General features: G+C 41.6%; 1 protein-coding gene across 6 annotated transcripts in view; it reads right to left on the reverse strand.

Moving 5' to 3' along the window:
* Nucleotides 1-6516: 6516 nt before the first annotated feature.
* Nucleotides 6517-14407, reverse strand: part of LOC106560844 (core-binding factor subunit beta) — a 66706-nt gene continuing 58815 nt past the window's right edge. Inside the window, exons 4-7 of one of the 6 annotated variants that reach the window (XM_014124208.2) lie at nt 11716-11832; nt 11362-11457; nt 10875-10922; nt 6517-7699 (exon numbers count right to left, since the gene is read on the reverse strand). In XM_014124208.2, the coding sequence (XP_013979683.1) occupies nt 10893-10922; nt 11362-11457; nt 11716-11832 (243 nt within the window). In that variant the 3' untranslated portion in view covers nt 6517-7699; nt 10875-10892. Of the gene's footprint in view, nt 7705-9755; nt 10509-10874; nt 10923-11361; nt 11458-11715; nt 11833-14407 lie in introns of those variants that run through there. The other 5 variants (XM_014124206.2, XM_014124207.2, XM_045688189.1 and 2 more) reach the window with 5 other exon arrangements.

The following is a 14407-nucleotide window of genomic DNA, read 5'->3' on the forward strand; positions in this document are numbered from 1 at the left end:
AAATCTTCCTAGAAGTCACAGAGGGACATGTGAAAATGCTGGATTTTGGCACTTTAGTAGGTCTTCTTTATTCAAATAAAAAAATCTAATTTATTCAATTTTCCATGTGGTCTATATTAAAGGGAACTTCATTTAATATAATAGTCTTTTCAAATGCAATATTGGTGCACAATTTCAACTTAAAATATCAAAGGGACACAAAAGGTAATCTCCAGTTCTGTTTACCAACTCATGTCTTTACACACTTCAGTCTTGTGACTGAATGATGCAAAACTTGTTCTGAGCACACATAGAACTCACTAAACCTGAGACTAGCAACTTGTTGAGCACAGTAACTATTCATAGGACCATCAAATAATTTCCTCCCACAAGCCTTCCACAAGCTTCCCACAATAAGTTGGGTGAATTTTGGCCCATTCTTCCTGACAGAGCTGGTGTAACTGAGTCAGGTTTGTAAGCCTCCTTGCTCGCACACACTTTTTCAGTTCTGCCCACAAATTTTCTATAGGATTGAGGTCAGGACTTTGTGATGGCCACTCCAATACCTTGACTTTGTTGTCCTTAAGCCATTTTGCCACAACTTTGGAAGTATGCTTGGGGTCATTGTCCATTTGGAAGACCCATTTGCAACCAAGCTTTAATTTCCTGACTGATGTCTTGAGATGTTGCTTCAATATATCCACATAATTTTCCATCCTCATGATGCCATCTATTTTGTGAAGTGCACCAGTCCCTCCTGCAGCAAAGCACCCCCACAACATGATGCTGCCACCGCTGTGGTTCACTGTTGGGATGGTGTTCTTCGTTTTGCAAGCATCCCCCTTTTTCCTCCAAACATAATGATGGTCATTACGGCCAAACAGTTCTATTTCATCAGACCAAAGGACATTTCTCCAAAAAGTACAATCTTTGTCCCCATGTGCAGTTGCAAACCATAGTCTGGCTTTTTTATGGCGGTTTTGGAGCAGTGGCTTCTTCCTTGCTGAGTGGCCTTTCAGGTTATGTCGATATAGGACTCGTTTTACTGTGGATATAGATACTTTTGTACCTGTTTCCTCCAGCATCTTCACCAGGTCCTGTGCTGTTGGCTGTTGTTCTGGGATTGATTTGCACTTTTCGCACCAAAGTACGTTCATCTCTAGGAGACAGAACGTGTCTCCTTCCTGAGCAGTTTGACGGCTGCGTGTTCCCATGGTGTTTATACTTGCGTACTATTGTTTGTACAGATGAACGTGGTACCTTAAGGTGTTTGGAAATTGCTCCCAAGGATGAACCAGACTTGTGGAGGTCTACAACCTTTTTTTTGAGGTCCTGGCTGATTTCTTTTGATTTTCCCATGATGTCAAGCAAAGAGGCACTGAGTTTGAAGGTAGGCCTTGATATACATCCACACATACACCTCCAATTGACTCAAGTCAATTAGCCTATCAGATGCTTCTAAAGCCATGACATCATTTTCTGGAATTTTCCAAGCTGTTAAAAGGCACAGTCAACTTAGTGTATGTAAACTTCTGACCCACTGGAATCGTGACACAGTGAATTATAAGTGAAATAATCTGTCTGTAAACAATTGTTGGAAAAATGACTTGTGTCATGCACAAAGTAGATGTCCTAACCGACTTGCCAAAACTATAGTTTGTTAACAAGAAATTTGTGGAGTGGTTGAAAAAAGAGTTTTAATGACTCCAACCTAAGTGTATGTAAACTTCCAACTTCAACTGTACAATACCAGTCAAAAGTGTGCGCTGTAGACAGTTTTAAAGTCTAATAAATGAGTGTTACTGGTAAGAGTGATTCTTAAAAACCAAGTACAACGATTGTTACAAATTTATTACGAAACATGTCAAATTCAACACTTCATATTTAAGTTTCCCCTTAACAAAACAAGCCATACAAGCTAAACCATAAAACAGAGAGAAAGAAACCTAAATTATTCAGTAAAATGTTAAAAGATAGGCCATTAAACACAGAAATACACAGTTCTTCATTGCGTAACCTGAACAAAACAAAGGTCAACCTGTATCAATAACTTAAAACAAATAATAAAATAAACAATTTATAAAAATAACTAGGACAGTCTCTGGTGTTAATGCCAGCCTTAATGCCAGCATTAAAGTGACGGGAGAAGCTCAGACAGGGGTACCAGCTAGCTGGGGCTCTGGGGAGTAGGCCTACACATGAAGGGAGAGACGAGAGGAGGGCCTGTTCTCCAGGGATTGTAATCAATTATGTTGGAAATCTAGGCTGGGACACCCATCACTAGGTAGGGTATATCATAACTCCAGTGTTTTGGACATTCCTGACCTCATGCACACAAATCACACTATTTACAGATGTAGGATCTTAATTTTGATCGCCCTGTTGCAGGATAACTTTCCTGCAATGCACAACATTTAAAACGTGTTGTGTATTTGAGATGTATTTCCACTTTGATATTTCAGACTTGATTTTCCATTAAGAAACATTTATCAACCCCTACAAAAATGTCCATTAATCAAAATCCACATAGTAATTCACATTTCCTGTTGCTGCAGGATTATTTTCCTGCTGTAGCAAACTGGTTCAAATTATGATCCTACATCTGTAACAAACATTTAAATGAAATAAAGATTCACAAAATCGTGAAGTAATAAATACCCAAGATTTCTATTTGTTTTTGGTTGTAGCTGGAGGTAGGCCAGTTAGTTTCTGAGTGTCCAACATGTTTTGTGCACTGACACTTCTATCAGGTAATCTATACACTGGAGTAGATATCAAACAAACCACTTGAAATAGAGCTCCCAGAATATTGTGAAATACTGTACACATTGTTTAAACATCACAATGGTCTATGGAAGATAACGTAAACATGTGCGTTCCTGTTACCCACATTGGTATGCTACCTTGAGATGACTGACTGAGTAACTCTTTGATACACTAAAGCAACAAGCTAAGGCCTGACACATTGTTTTTATGAGATGTAAATGCAAAAGAACTGCATCATTAGTGGGATGTGAAACATTATGCAAATATGTGTAATAGAAGTATTTGGGATAAAAACCTAACTCAAGGAAATACAATCCCATGCAGTATGAAATTAGAACTTGCTTCGATAGCAAAGTGTGACAAACCACTGCCTCTCCCTCTGTCCACCTAAACCCCATTATTTCTGACCTGCACATCCACATCTTACAACTTGCTAATGTTTGTCCCTTTACAAAACATAGGATACTTCCTCCACCTTTCCTCTTTATTCAAATTAAAGCAAATTCACTTTGAATAAAATACTGAGCTGATGCATTTCAAATGAATGGAAGAAAACCACAGGTTCATCACTGCTGCTAGACTTGACCATAGCTCTCTCCTTTAATTTCATATGCAGTTTATTGAGCCCCAGACTGTACAATCCATCTCTGTTCAAACTGATTTAAATACTGCCTATATTTCTGTGATTCATCTTATTTATTTTGAGGAAAAAATCTCCTGACTGACTCTTGGTCTATTTCATCCCAATATTTCATGACTGGTTGAAACAGTGCTGGATTGCAATCAATCATTTATATAAACCCTGGATTGCTGATTCTATGTATTGGCCATTGAGAGCCCTTGAAGCCACCGGTCAACCATATTGGCACTACCCAGTAGGAGCAGTCCTCCATAGATGCGTTAAAGGAGTCAATGGAATGCAGACGTTCCATATACCAGATTGGCGCACAGTCAACAAATCTGATCTAACAAAGTGAGTATTCATCAAATCCGTCATTATATATGTATTGTAACAGGTACACAATGTGGTTTCTTAAGTCCGATTTGGATATATTTGTCTGTCCCTTTTCAGGTTTAGAAGATGTGACTGCTATATGCTAACTCCACTTCGTATAAGCTGGTGAGCATAGCTAGCATAGATAAATATAGCTAGCATACAGAAATATAGCTAGCATAGAGAAATATAGCTAGCATAGAGAAATATAGCTAGCATACAGAAATATAGTTAGCATAGAGAAATATAGCTAGCATACAGGAATATAGCGAGCATACAAAAATTGTTGGTGGTAGTCAAATTCGTTTTTAACTGTAATGCAATTGATTGGTAACGATGACATGAACATGTGTTGGGGTTAACATCCATAAAAGCATTATACTCTGATTTTCACCTCAACATAGTGTGAAATACCAATATTAACAATAGCCTACATTTAGGCTATCTTTCCCCCCATGGCCCTTTCCCTCACACGTTTCCATGGCAATTCCATTGTTTTGGTCAAGTTCGATTGACCTCTTTACCGCATCTATAGGAATGAATGATTCTACAGTTTTTGAAAAAAAAATGTATGGTGAAATTGACATGTATTTGAGTATTTTTTTGTTGTAGTGGGGACAGTAACATTAGTACTCTCTAAATTTTTTTTTCTTCGAGATTATTCATTTTTTTATGTTTAACTCACATATAATTTAAAAGTATGCATTAATGTGTCTGTAATAGAATAAATGTGTCAAAAACAAATGTAGACATTAATAAATGCATTTCTATAGCTTCCAAAATCTTTTACAACGGAGAAGGAGTACCAAGATGGCTGCATGGTGGCTTCAATACAGCCATCCGTGTTAGCCATTCAGGGTTTACACACATCATTTATTCCAATAGAGAGTCTTCAATCTCTTTAAAGATGTTGCTCTCTCTAATCCCCAGTACAGACAACTTCATATGAATGAACTGTTAAAACTGTATTCCTGTAAAGGATGAGGAAGAAACACTGACAACAGCACAATAGTTGATGAAACTCAAAGATATTCAGATTACCTGAAACATACCAAACAAAACTGGAGGGTAAGTTAGTGAGATAATGTTGCTGTGTCCTTGCATAATTTTCAGGGAGATAGATCCCAGAGCTGGATCAAAATGTGCGACAAACCTCTGGAATGAAGCCGCAATGGATCAAAAAAAGAGAAAGTTACTGCTTAGACGTTACAAACTCTGATCTGGATGAAACGTGAAATAAAGAGAATAATAAAAAAAACAATGCAGAGGAGAAAGCCTCTTTGCCTCAACTTCCAAAGAGCGAGCTCAGAGACACTGAGCTCATTGTGCGCTATGTGCTGCTAGAGTCATGTTCAAAGACTGTTAAAATATGCTGCTAACATGGAGGAGACAGGAAGACAGAAAGCGCTGAGGATGATAGACCTTCCTCATCCGGGAAATCAACAGTCTCTTTGTAAAAGTAACTTTTCTTGAACACAACTTTACATATTCTACTGATATCCCATACGATAGCATAAAGACATACAAATACAGTATTTATATATAGAGAAAAGAAATAAAAAAGTAAACATCATGACTTTCACACAAAACATGAATAAAATAATAAAAAATACAATTTCATTAAAATAGTGCTATAATATGATAAATTATAGCCGTTAAGCAATCTTTTATAGTCCTTTATAAATACAAAATCAATAGGTGATTGATTGGTAACTATTTGTACTTGATGGTGCTATCTGGAACATAAAAGGGTTATTTCGGCTGTCCCCATAGGAGAACCCTTTTTTGAACCCTTTCTGGTACTAGATAGAACCCTTTTGGTTCCAGGTAGAACCCTTCCCACAGAGGGTTCTACATGAAAACCAAAATGGTTCCACCTGGAATCAAAAATGGTTATTCTACCTGGAACCAAAAAAGGCCTATTTCCAAACTACAGTTGCTACATCCATTTTTGGACATATAAACTTGGCCAAAAGTTTGTGGACACCCCTTCATATTAGTGGATTTGGCTGTGTGGATTGCACACAGCCATGTGCAATCTTCATAGACAAACATTGGTAGTAGAATGGCCCGTACTGAAGAGCACAGTGACTTTCAACATGGAACTGTCATAGGATGCCAACTTCCCAACAAGTCAGTTCGTAAAATTTCTAGAGCTGCCCCGGTCAACTGCAAGTGCTGTTATTGTGAAGTGGAAACGTCTAGGAGCAACAACGGCTCAGCCACGAAGTGGTAGGCCACACAAGCTCACAGAACGGGACCGGCGAGTGCTGAATCACACTTCACCATCTGGCAGTCCGAAAGACAAATCTGGGTTTGGTGGATGCCAGGAGAACACTACATTCCCGAATGAATAGTGCCAGGAATAATGGTCTGGGGCTGTTTTTCATGCTTCGGGCTAGGCCCCTTAGTTCCAGTGAAGGAAAATCTTAACCCTACAGCGTACAATGACATGCTAGACAATTCTGTGCATCCAACTTTGTGGCAACAGTTTGGGGAAGGGCCTTACCTGTTTCAGCATGACAATGCCCCCGTGCACAAAGCGAGGTCCATATAGAAATGGTTTGTCGAGATCGGTGTGGAAGAACTTGACTGGCCTGCACAGAGCCCTGACCTCAACCCCATCGAACACCTTTGGGATGAATTGGAACGCCGACTGCGAGCCAGGCCTAATCGCCCAATATCAGTGCCCGACCTCACTAATGCTTTTGTGGCTGGGTGGAAACAAACATCTAGTGGAAAGCCTTCCCAGAAGAGTGGAGGCTGTTATAGCAGCAAAGGGGGGACCAACTCCATATTAATGCCCATGATGTTGGAATGAGATGTTTGATAAGCAGGTGTCCACATACTTTTGGTCATGTAGTGAAAATTAATGATACATACTCATTGATTCTTGAAGAATATAATTTATAAATGCCTCATAAGCTTATTTCAACTGTCGTACCGCATCAGAACCCAAAATATAACCCACTGGGCACAGACGTCAATTCAAAGTCTATTCCACGTTGGTTCAACGTAATTTCATTGAAATTATGTTGTAACAACATTGATTTAATCAGTGTGTGCCCAGTGGGAAGCTTGTTTTACTCCAATGTTTCGAAACAAAATAAATGTAAACAAAGACTATATAGCCTCAAAACATGGTTAAAACTATAATTTTGATATCATGGATAGTCAGTCCTTGCATCCATAGCGTAGTCTATGAATTTGAGAGTGGTTACATTTCTCCAGCCCCATCCCTCAGCTTTTTACAGAAACGGGTAGGGTGGACGCAATGTTATTGTTTCAACTTCTGATTGCCGCTTTAATAAGTAATTATCAATAGATTAGAATTTAGCGTGAAATACATTTATGCTCAGTGCTCCTCAGTTGCTACCTGATTTGAAACAAACTTTATGGGAAACAATAAGGAAGATGGAAGAAGATATTTGGAATTATTAGAAATGTAACAATTTAGGAAGAATACGGAATTATTTAAGAACAAATGTGTTCCATTTAATCACCCAGTAATTTCCTATTTATAAAGCATTGTAAAAGAAAGTGCTGCCGAAATAGCTTGCATAGAGGGACAAAAGAAAACATAGGTAGGCAGGTGCTCCATGCATACAGAAGGCAATGTGGGTACTAAACTGAATGTATCAGATAGTGCAAAACCCCCCAGAAGACAAGGAGGTTTGGGTCGATCCTCTTACACCACACTTAAAAATGGACACCCACCTCACCCAGTCCCTTCTTAAAATGAAAAAGGGCCCCACCCCCACCCCCACCCACCCCCAAATCCCTAGCAATGTGGACTTTGGTCTCTCCAGTTAACAGCTTGGTGACAGGGTGTGAGACTGGCATAGTACGATGGACAGGTCACCCTGACCCCACCCCCTGCGTCTCTCTGGCCTCTAGCGCATCTTGTGATCATCAGCGTTGTTGCCCATGTTGGTGCCAGGGCTGGGGTCCTGCTGTCGCCTGGGCTGTTGGCACAGGGAGAGAGAGATGGGGGGGGGGGCAGAGAGATGGCGGGGGGGGGGCAGATTTAATATAGCACACAATATCATGAGTGTGTGTGTGTAATGTGTTGAGAATGGCCTTAGATGGGGCAAAAGTGAGTGCAGTATATGTCATACAGTATATTCGGCAGAGGGCACCAGAGAGCTTCCAGCTGAGGCTAAAAATTGATTTTCTTTTTTGGGCCGAATAGCAGACAGTCATTAGTCGTCGGGGAAGTCTTCAACATAACATGCTTTAAAAATAAAAAATGACTCGTCTGCCTGTCACAGATACATATGTTTATGTGTCTGCGTCTACATCTCTCCCAACATAGATATCTGTGAAACAGACGGACAGACAGGCAGACAGACAGGCAGACAGACAGGCAGACAGAGGGAGAAAGCAGACGCTGGTCTCTCAGCCGAAATGGCATGTAGTCGTCATCCAAATGACTCACCATAATAGCTCCTTCTAACCCTGGTTCAGTCTACTACTCTAATCCTAAATGAGACACTGATGCTCATCCATTCTTCCACTTCAGAATCATAAACGTAAATAGAGTGTCTTCAAAACAATTAATAGCCCTATAGTTAAATATAAAGAATTTAAGAAGATTTTTATGAACTTAACAAGATTTTATGAACTGGCCGATCAAAGTTTTACTCAGTAGTTGCAGAGTGATTTTGACAACAACAACACACATATGCATGGGCACACACACAAACACACACACACACACACACACACACACACACACACACACACACACACACACACACACACACACACACACACACACACACACACACACACACACACACACACACACACACACACACACACACACACACGGATGCTTCTGCCTTAGTTATCACTCATATTCACCCAGATTACAAACGGAAGGCGTCAGAGCTGTCCTTGAGTCAGTGAGCCAAATACACCAGTTACGGTTTGGTGATGGTTGAAGAAAAAACAACGTCTCAGGCCACACACCATGCAATGTGAACCGGACCAACCTCCAAAACAAGCAGAGCTAAGGAGTAATATAAAGAAACATCAGGAAGGATTCAACTTTTTATCAAGATTTGAAACATGGACTCAGTACGTAATAACATACTGTATGAAGTGCAGCAACTACTCTACAGTCAAAGGATTATTCTTTTGAGGAGAAGCATTACAGTAAGCCTCAGCCCTGAGTGGAGTGCTGTCGTAGTTACGGGGGGGCAGAGAGGAGAGGACAAGCACAGTGATCGATCATTGAGCCAGCCGGCAGAGCGCTAGCCTGTACCACAAGTCAATAGAGCTGAGATTAGGCAGGGCAGACCGGGATCCTAATAAAAATCAATACTAATGCTATATTAATACTTTTACTGGCAGCACATCATTCATCCTCTAACTCCACCAGCAGAATGGGGCCTGGACCATTTATTCTGCATCCATCTTATCTTCATCAATCATCTAGATGGCCATCACTGTCCTGTCCTGAATCGCTCTCACACGCACACACGCACACGCACACACACACACACACACGCACGCACACACACACACGCACACACGCACACACGCACACGCACACACACACACGCACACACGCACACACGCACACGCACACACACACACACACACGCACACACGCACACGCACAGCACACACACACACACACACACACACACACACACACACAGGAAAAACATAAAACCTGGACAATATTCATTATACATATTCATTACACAGTGACCAAAACAAGTACAGGTCACACAGCAGAGGAATCAACCTTATATGCTGTACTTAGACATACATACTCAAGAGCTGACACTGATATCCCTGCTAAAGAACAGCTGTGATTTCTGAACTAAATGACAGGTTTCTAAACCCTTAAAGAGGCCTCCCAGCTACCACTGATGGCAGACTGTCATTGTGCTGTTGGCCTTGAGTTACAGTGGACTGAGTATAAGTTCAGACCACAGAAATGCAACGGCTGAAAGTACTCAAGAGCCAGGCGCTCATATCACATAAAAACACGGTCCTGATGTCCAAATGCAAATCTTTATCTAAAATAAAACCAACAATATCATTTTTCTCCTTCCCTGAGAGGACAACAGAGCACAGGGATTCACTAATTAAAGAAATCGCTAAATGCTACAGTCCAATCAGAAAATTCTGGATCACAGCAGTTTATGAGACGACATTCTGCTATTTCAACTTGGATTAAAAAAAAACATTTAAATGTAATGAAAATGATTAGGGGGTTTCATGTTTCCACCACAGTCAGTATTTGAGAATGGAACACATGGGCAGTCTTCCGTTAGAATACAGTATATATCATATGTTCATTATGTGCACACCTTCCACACGCTGTTCTGTTTGAGACTATCTCCTCCAGGCTCGATGTCAGTAGAGAAAATAATGATATGTTATTTTTCTTTGAACAATACATAATATCTCCATAAAGAGCATTGCCTTATAGATTTTCAGAAGAAAAGATACAATTCTTCCTGAGGGAACTGGAAGGTATGTTTCTGAGGTAAGAAATACTAGATGTGAACATGAAAGCCCTGCTTCAGATCTCCCTCCCTCCCTCTCCCTCATCATGTGCTGCCAAGCTGTGGCAGATATGTCCCAGCAGGCCTTGCAGCGTACTCCTCCGGCAGCAGGGTGAGGGTGGGTGGTGTGTGTGTGGAGGTCTGTTCTCCATTAGGCACTGGGGGAAAGTGTGTGTGGGGGGTCTGTCTTCCAGTCTTCCAGCTTATACCCTGGTAGGATGTCCTGACCTGCACACGTCCCACTATCATAAAATGCATAAAAAAATCCATAAAGCATATTCATATGACTGACCCTGAGACAGTTTATGGGGGATGAGAGGGAAGGAACCCACATTATCACTAAGCATTCATTACACAGTGTGTTAACTCAACAGATACAGTTCATATGTAACTTTCTTTCTCTCTCTCTGTCATTCCCTCATTCTCTCTCTCTGCACATGCAGGCACTAAAACAGGCAGACTCAGATACTTCAAATTGTTCACATACATGCACATGCTCTCGTGTTGATTCACAAACACACTCACACAGGCAACACACAGACAACACACACACCACACACAGGGTTTAGTGCATGACAGAGGGACATTGATAAGCAAAGAAGACAGACCCTGGTCCTTGAATGCCATCAGTCCCAGATTTTTGATGCCACAGGGTCCTAAAAAAACACAGTTTGGTTTTCATCTTAGAGGGGTTGCATTTAGGGTCTGTGTGTTCTAATCATGAATAAACTCTTCATGCACTAAACCTACATACCATAAAAATGCTTTAAGATGAAATACAAACACAGACACACACACACACACACACACACACACACACACACACACACACACACACACACACACACACACACACACACACACACACACACACACACACACACACACACACACACACACACAATGAGTTCATGATTGTGTTAATGGTAAATATAAAAAACTAAATGAGTTATTCACACAATAAGAGTTCTCATGGTAACAAACACAACCAATCATCATATTCCAACAACACTTCTTAGCGTTAGCACTAATCATGTGACTAGAGGGGACATCACCACCCCATCCAGGCCTGTCAGCCAGTCCAGCCTTTCTCACCTCCAGGTCCTCTCGGTGCGAGCGGTCTCTGTCCTCAAAGTCCCGGGTCCTCCTACGCGACTCCTCAAAGGATGCCTGTGCCAGGGCATCCTCATGCTGAACACACACAGAGTGGGAGAGACACACAGAGACACACAGTTTGTTTGGACTGATGAGTGGGTGTTTTGTTTGTATATGCATAGGGGTAGGGGCGCAACCTGCTTAGTTGACTTTTAGTTAAGTCATTCAAAAGTAGTTTGTCTAGAGGTGTATGTCAATGTGTGTATATACTGTAGCCAATTGTTCTATCTAGTTGTGTTTTGTGTTGGTGTGGTTGGAGACCAGGGGGTGTAATGTAATGGTATGACACAGTACCTGTGCTCTCTCCTCATCGAACTCCAGACAGCCCATCCCATCCAGGCGCTGCAGGTCTATGCAGCCCTTCCAGATCACACACACTCCATTCAGGATCATAGGGGCCTTCAGGTACACCTGCAGACAGACCACACAGACACAACAATGCTCTGGCTCAAACATCGAGGAAAACATACACTTCAGAATGAATGCACAGACCTTGATACATTACTCAACCACAGTCATTGTGGCTCACTTTCAACCACTCAGATAAAAGTAGTAAGGTTTTCTCAAGTACAGGGTCACCCAGTTCACCATCAGAGACACATGTCTGTGTCTGTCTTCTCCCACTCCATCTAAGGCCCAGTGGAGGGGTTAGAGGGATGGGGATTGGAAGGCGAAATAGGACAGTGGTTTGCCCCCCCTCCCCCACATACACACACTAACATTTCCACTTTCTCTCTCTTCCTGTCTCACCTCAGGCCCAGCCAAGGCACAGCGTAGCACACTGAGAGGTTTGCTTCCTGTCATGCTGCTGTTTATTTATAAAGGCTGCTGTAGGATGGAGAAATAAAAAACCAAGGCTCTCCTATGACAGATCAGTAAATCCTAACTTTATTTATACAAATTAGTGCGTGAGGAAACATGAATACATTAATTAAGTATGTGAATATCCATAATAGAAGGAGGAAGAGAGAGAGAGAGAGAGAGAGAGAGAGAGAGAGGGGGAGGGAGAGAGACATAGAGAGGGAGACAGGGAGAGGGAGGGAGAGAGGGGGAGAGAGAGAGTGACAGAGAGGGAGACAGAGAAAGAGGGAGAGAGGGGGAGGGAGGGGGAGGGAGAGAGACATAGAGAGGGAGACAGGGAGAGGGAGGGAGGGAGAGAGGGGGAGAGAGAGAGTGACAGAGAGGGAGACAGAGAAAGAGGGAGAGAGGGGGAGAGAGAGAGTGACAGAGAGGGAGACAGAGAAAGAGGGAGAGAGGGGGAGAGAGAGAGTGACAGAGAGGGAGACATAGAAAGAGGGGGAGAGAGAGAGTGACAGAGAGGGAGACAGAGAAAGAGGGAGAGAGGGGGAGAGAGAGAGAGTGACAGAGAGGGAGACAGAGAAAGAGGGAGAGGGGGATTTGGGAGAGGGGGTGTATATGTATAGACCTCCTTACCAGAGAGTGGGAAAGAGTAACGCATAGTTTTTACCAACAAGGAATTTGGCAGGAGAAGTCCCAACCCCCTTCATTTTCAATGAGGGCATGCAGAGAAATGTGCAAGGGATTGTGGGAAGTTGAATGGCGAGATCCCTGCTAGCGGAGTGGTAGAAAAAGTTGAGCTCTGCTCTATTTTATGCAAATTGCAAGCGGAGCAAAGCGTTGTCAAGATGAGGTGCCACTTCTGATCAAAACCCACTGTGAGGGGGTTTAGTACATGGCTGTCTGTTTGGCTTAGGGCCATAGAAATATCACATCCCTGAGACTCTGGAATTCAGTCCCAGACAAAAGCGTGCAGTCTGTCAGTCTGTGGGGTGATGTTTATTTCTGTAGCTGGGAGTATAGGGCAGGAGGAAGAGAGGGGAGGTGGCTTTGGCTATAAACACGTATAACTTCTTTCAGACATACTCACACACACATGCAAACCTAATCACTCTGAAACACAAACACCAATCCTAGCCATAAACAGAAACCACTTATTGATTTCACAGGACAGCCAAGCTCACAGTGTCAGGAGAGTCTAGCACCTAGAACCATAGCCTCGGTCCTCTCCGCTTCTATTCTTCCAACTCTTTGTCATCGCACCACTACCACATCAATCCCGACTCTCCATCCAAACGATAATTCTTCCTCGCTGGCAACTTACTCTCTTCCTTCATCACTATCTGTACTCCCTCCTCTCTCTATCAGATCCACACCTCACACACCAGGCTCTTTACTGGGGTTCCATTAGGGCTGGGCGATGTGGCAAAAATATCATATCATTGTATTTTTAACATTTTTGATGGTATGACGATATTTGACGTTATTTTATGTTTGTTTTTTTCTAATAAAAGTTCTAAATTTGCTTTATGAGTAGTGTGTGACCCTAGGGTGTCAACACATATATTCTTAGTGATTTCAATGGGTCTTTCTCCATTCTGATTGTTTTATACTGTTCAATTCAACCTCAACCTAAAAGAATTTCCTGCATTTCCATCAATTTCTGCATTTCCTGCACTCATTTTTAACCAAATGTTGCAATTGCGATTTAGATCAAAACCCTTGGGTGAACTTTTGGAATCATGGAAATAGAATGTTTATTATAATTCTATAGTTAGAATATAAATAATAGTGGTCACTTTGAATACAGTGTTGTTTGACATGACAACGAATGAAAATGCCATGGATGAGTTATTGTGACAGGTTAGGAACGAAAGTAATGTTCAGTGTTTCCTATGAGATCCAATAATCTTTGGCAACATTAAAACTTTATTCATATAGCCAAGATATTCATGCTTTTTCTATTCCTCTTTGATTTAGAAGATACTGCTGCACAAACAACATGCTGATTTAAGCCTCCACCAGTACTGGTATCAGGCTGTATTAGCTAGCTACGTTTGCTCTGACTCAGTACTTTTATTAGCTAGTTAGCTAGCGATTAGCATTAGTGGCTAACACGATTTAGCTTAACTTGCTAAGAAAATACAAACTAGCTGTTTGGAGATGTAAGAAACACAAACTAATATTG

This window comes from Salmo salar, chromosome ssa10 (genome assembly GCF_905237065.1).
Source record: "Salmo salar chromosome ssa10, Ssal_v3.1, whole genome shotgun sequence".
In the NCBI taxonomy this organism is placed as follows: domain Eukaryota; kingdom Metazoa; phylum Chordata; class Actinopteri; order Salmoniformes; family Salmonidae; genus Salmo; species Salmo salar.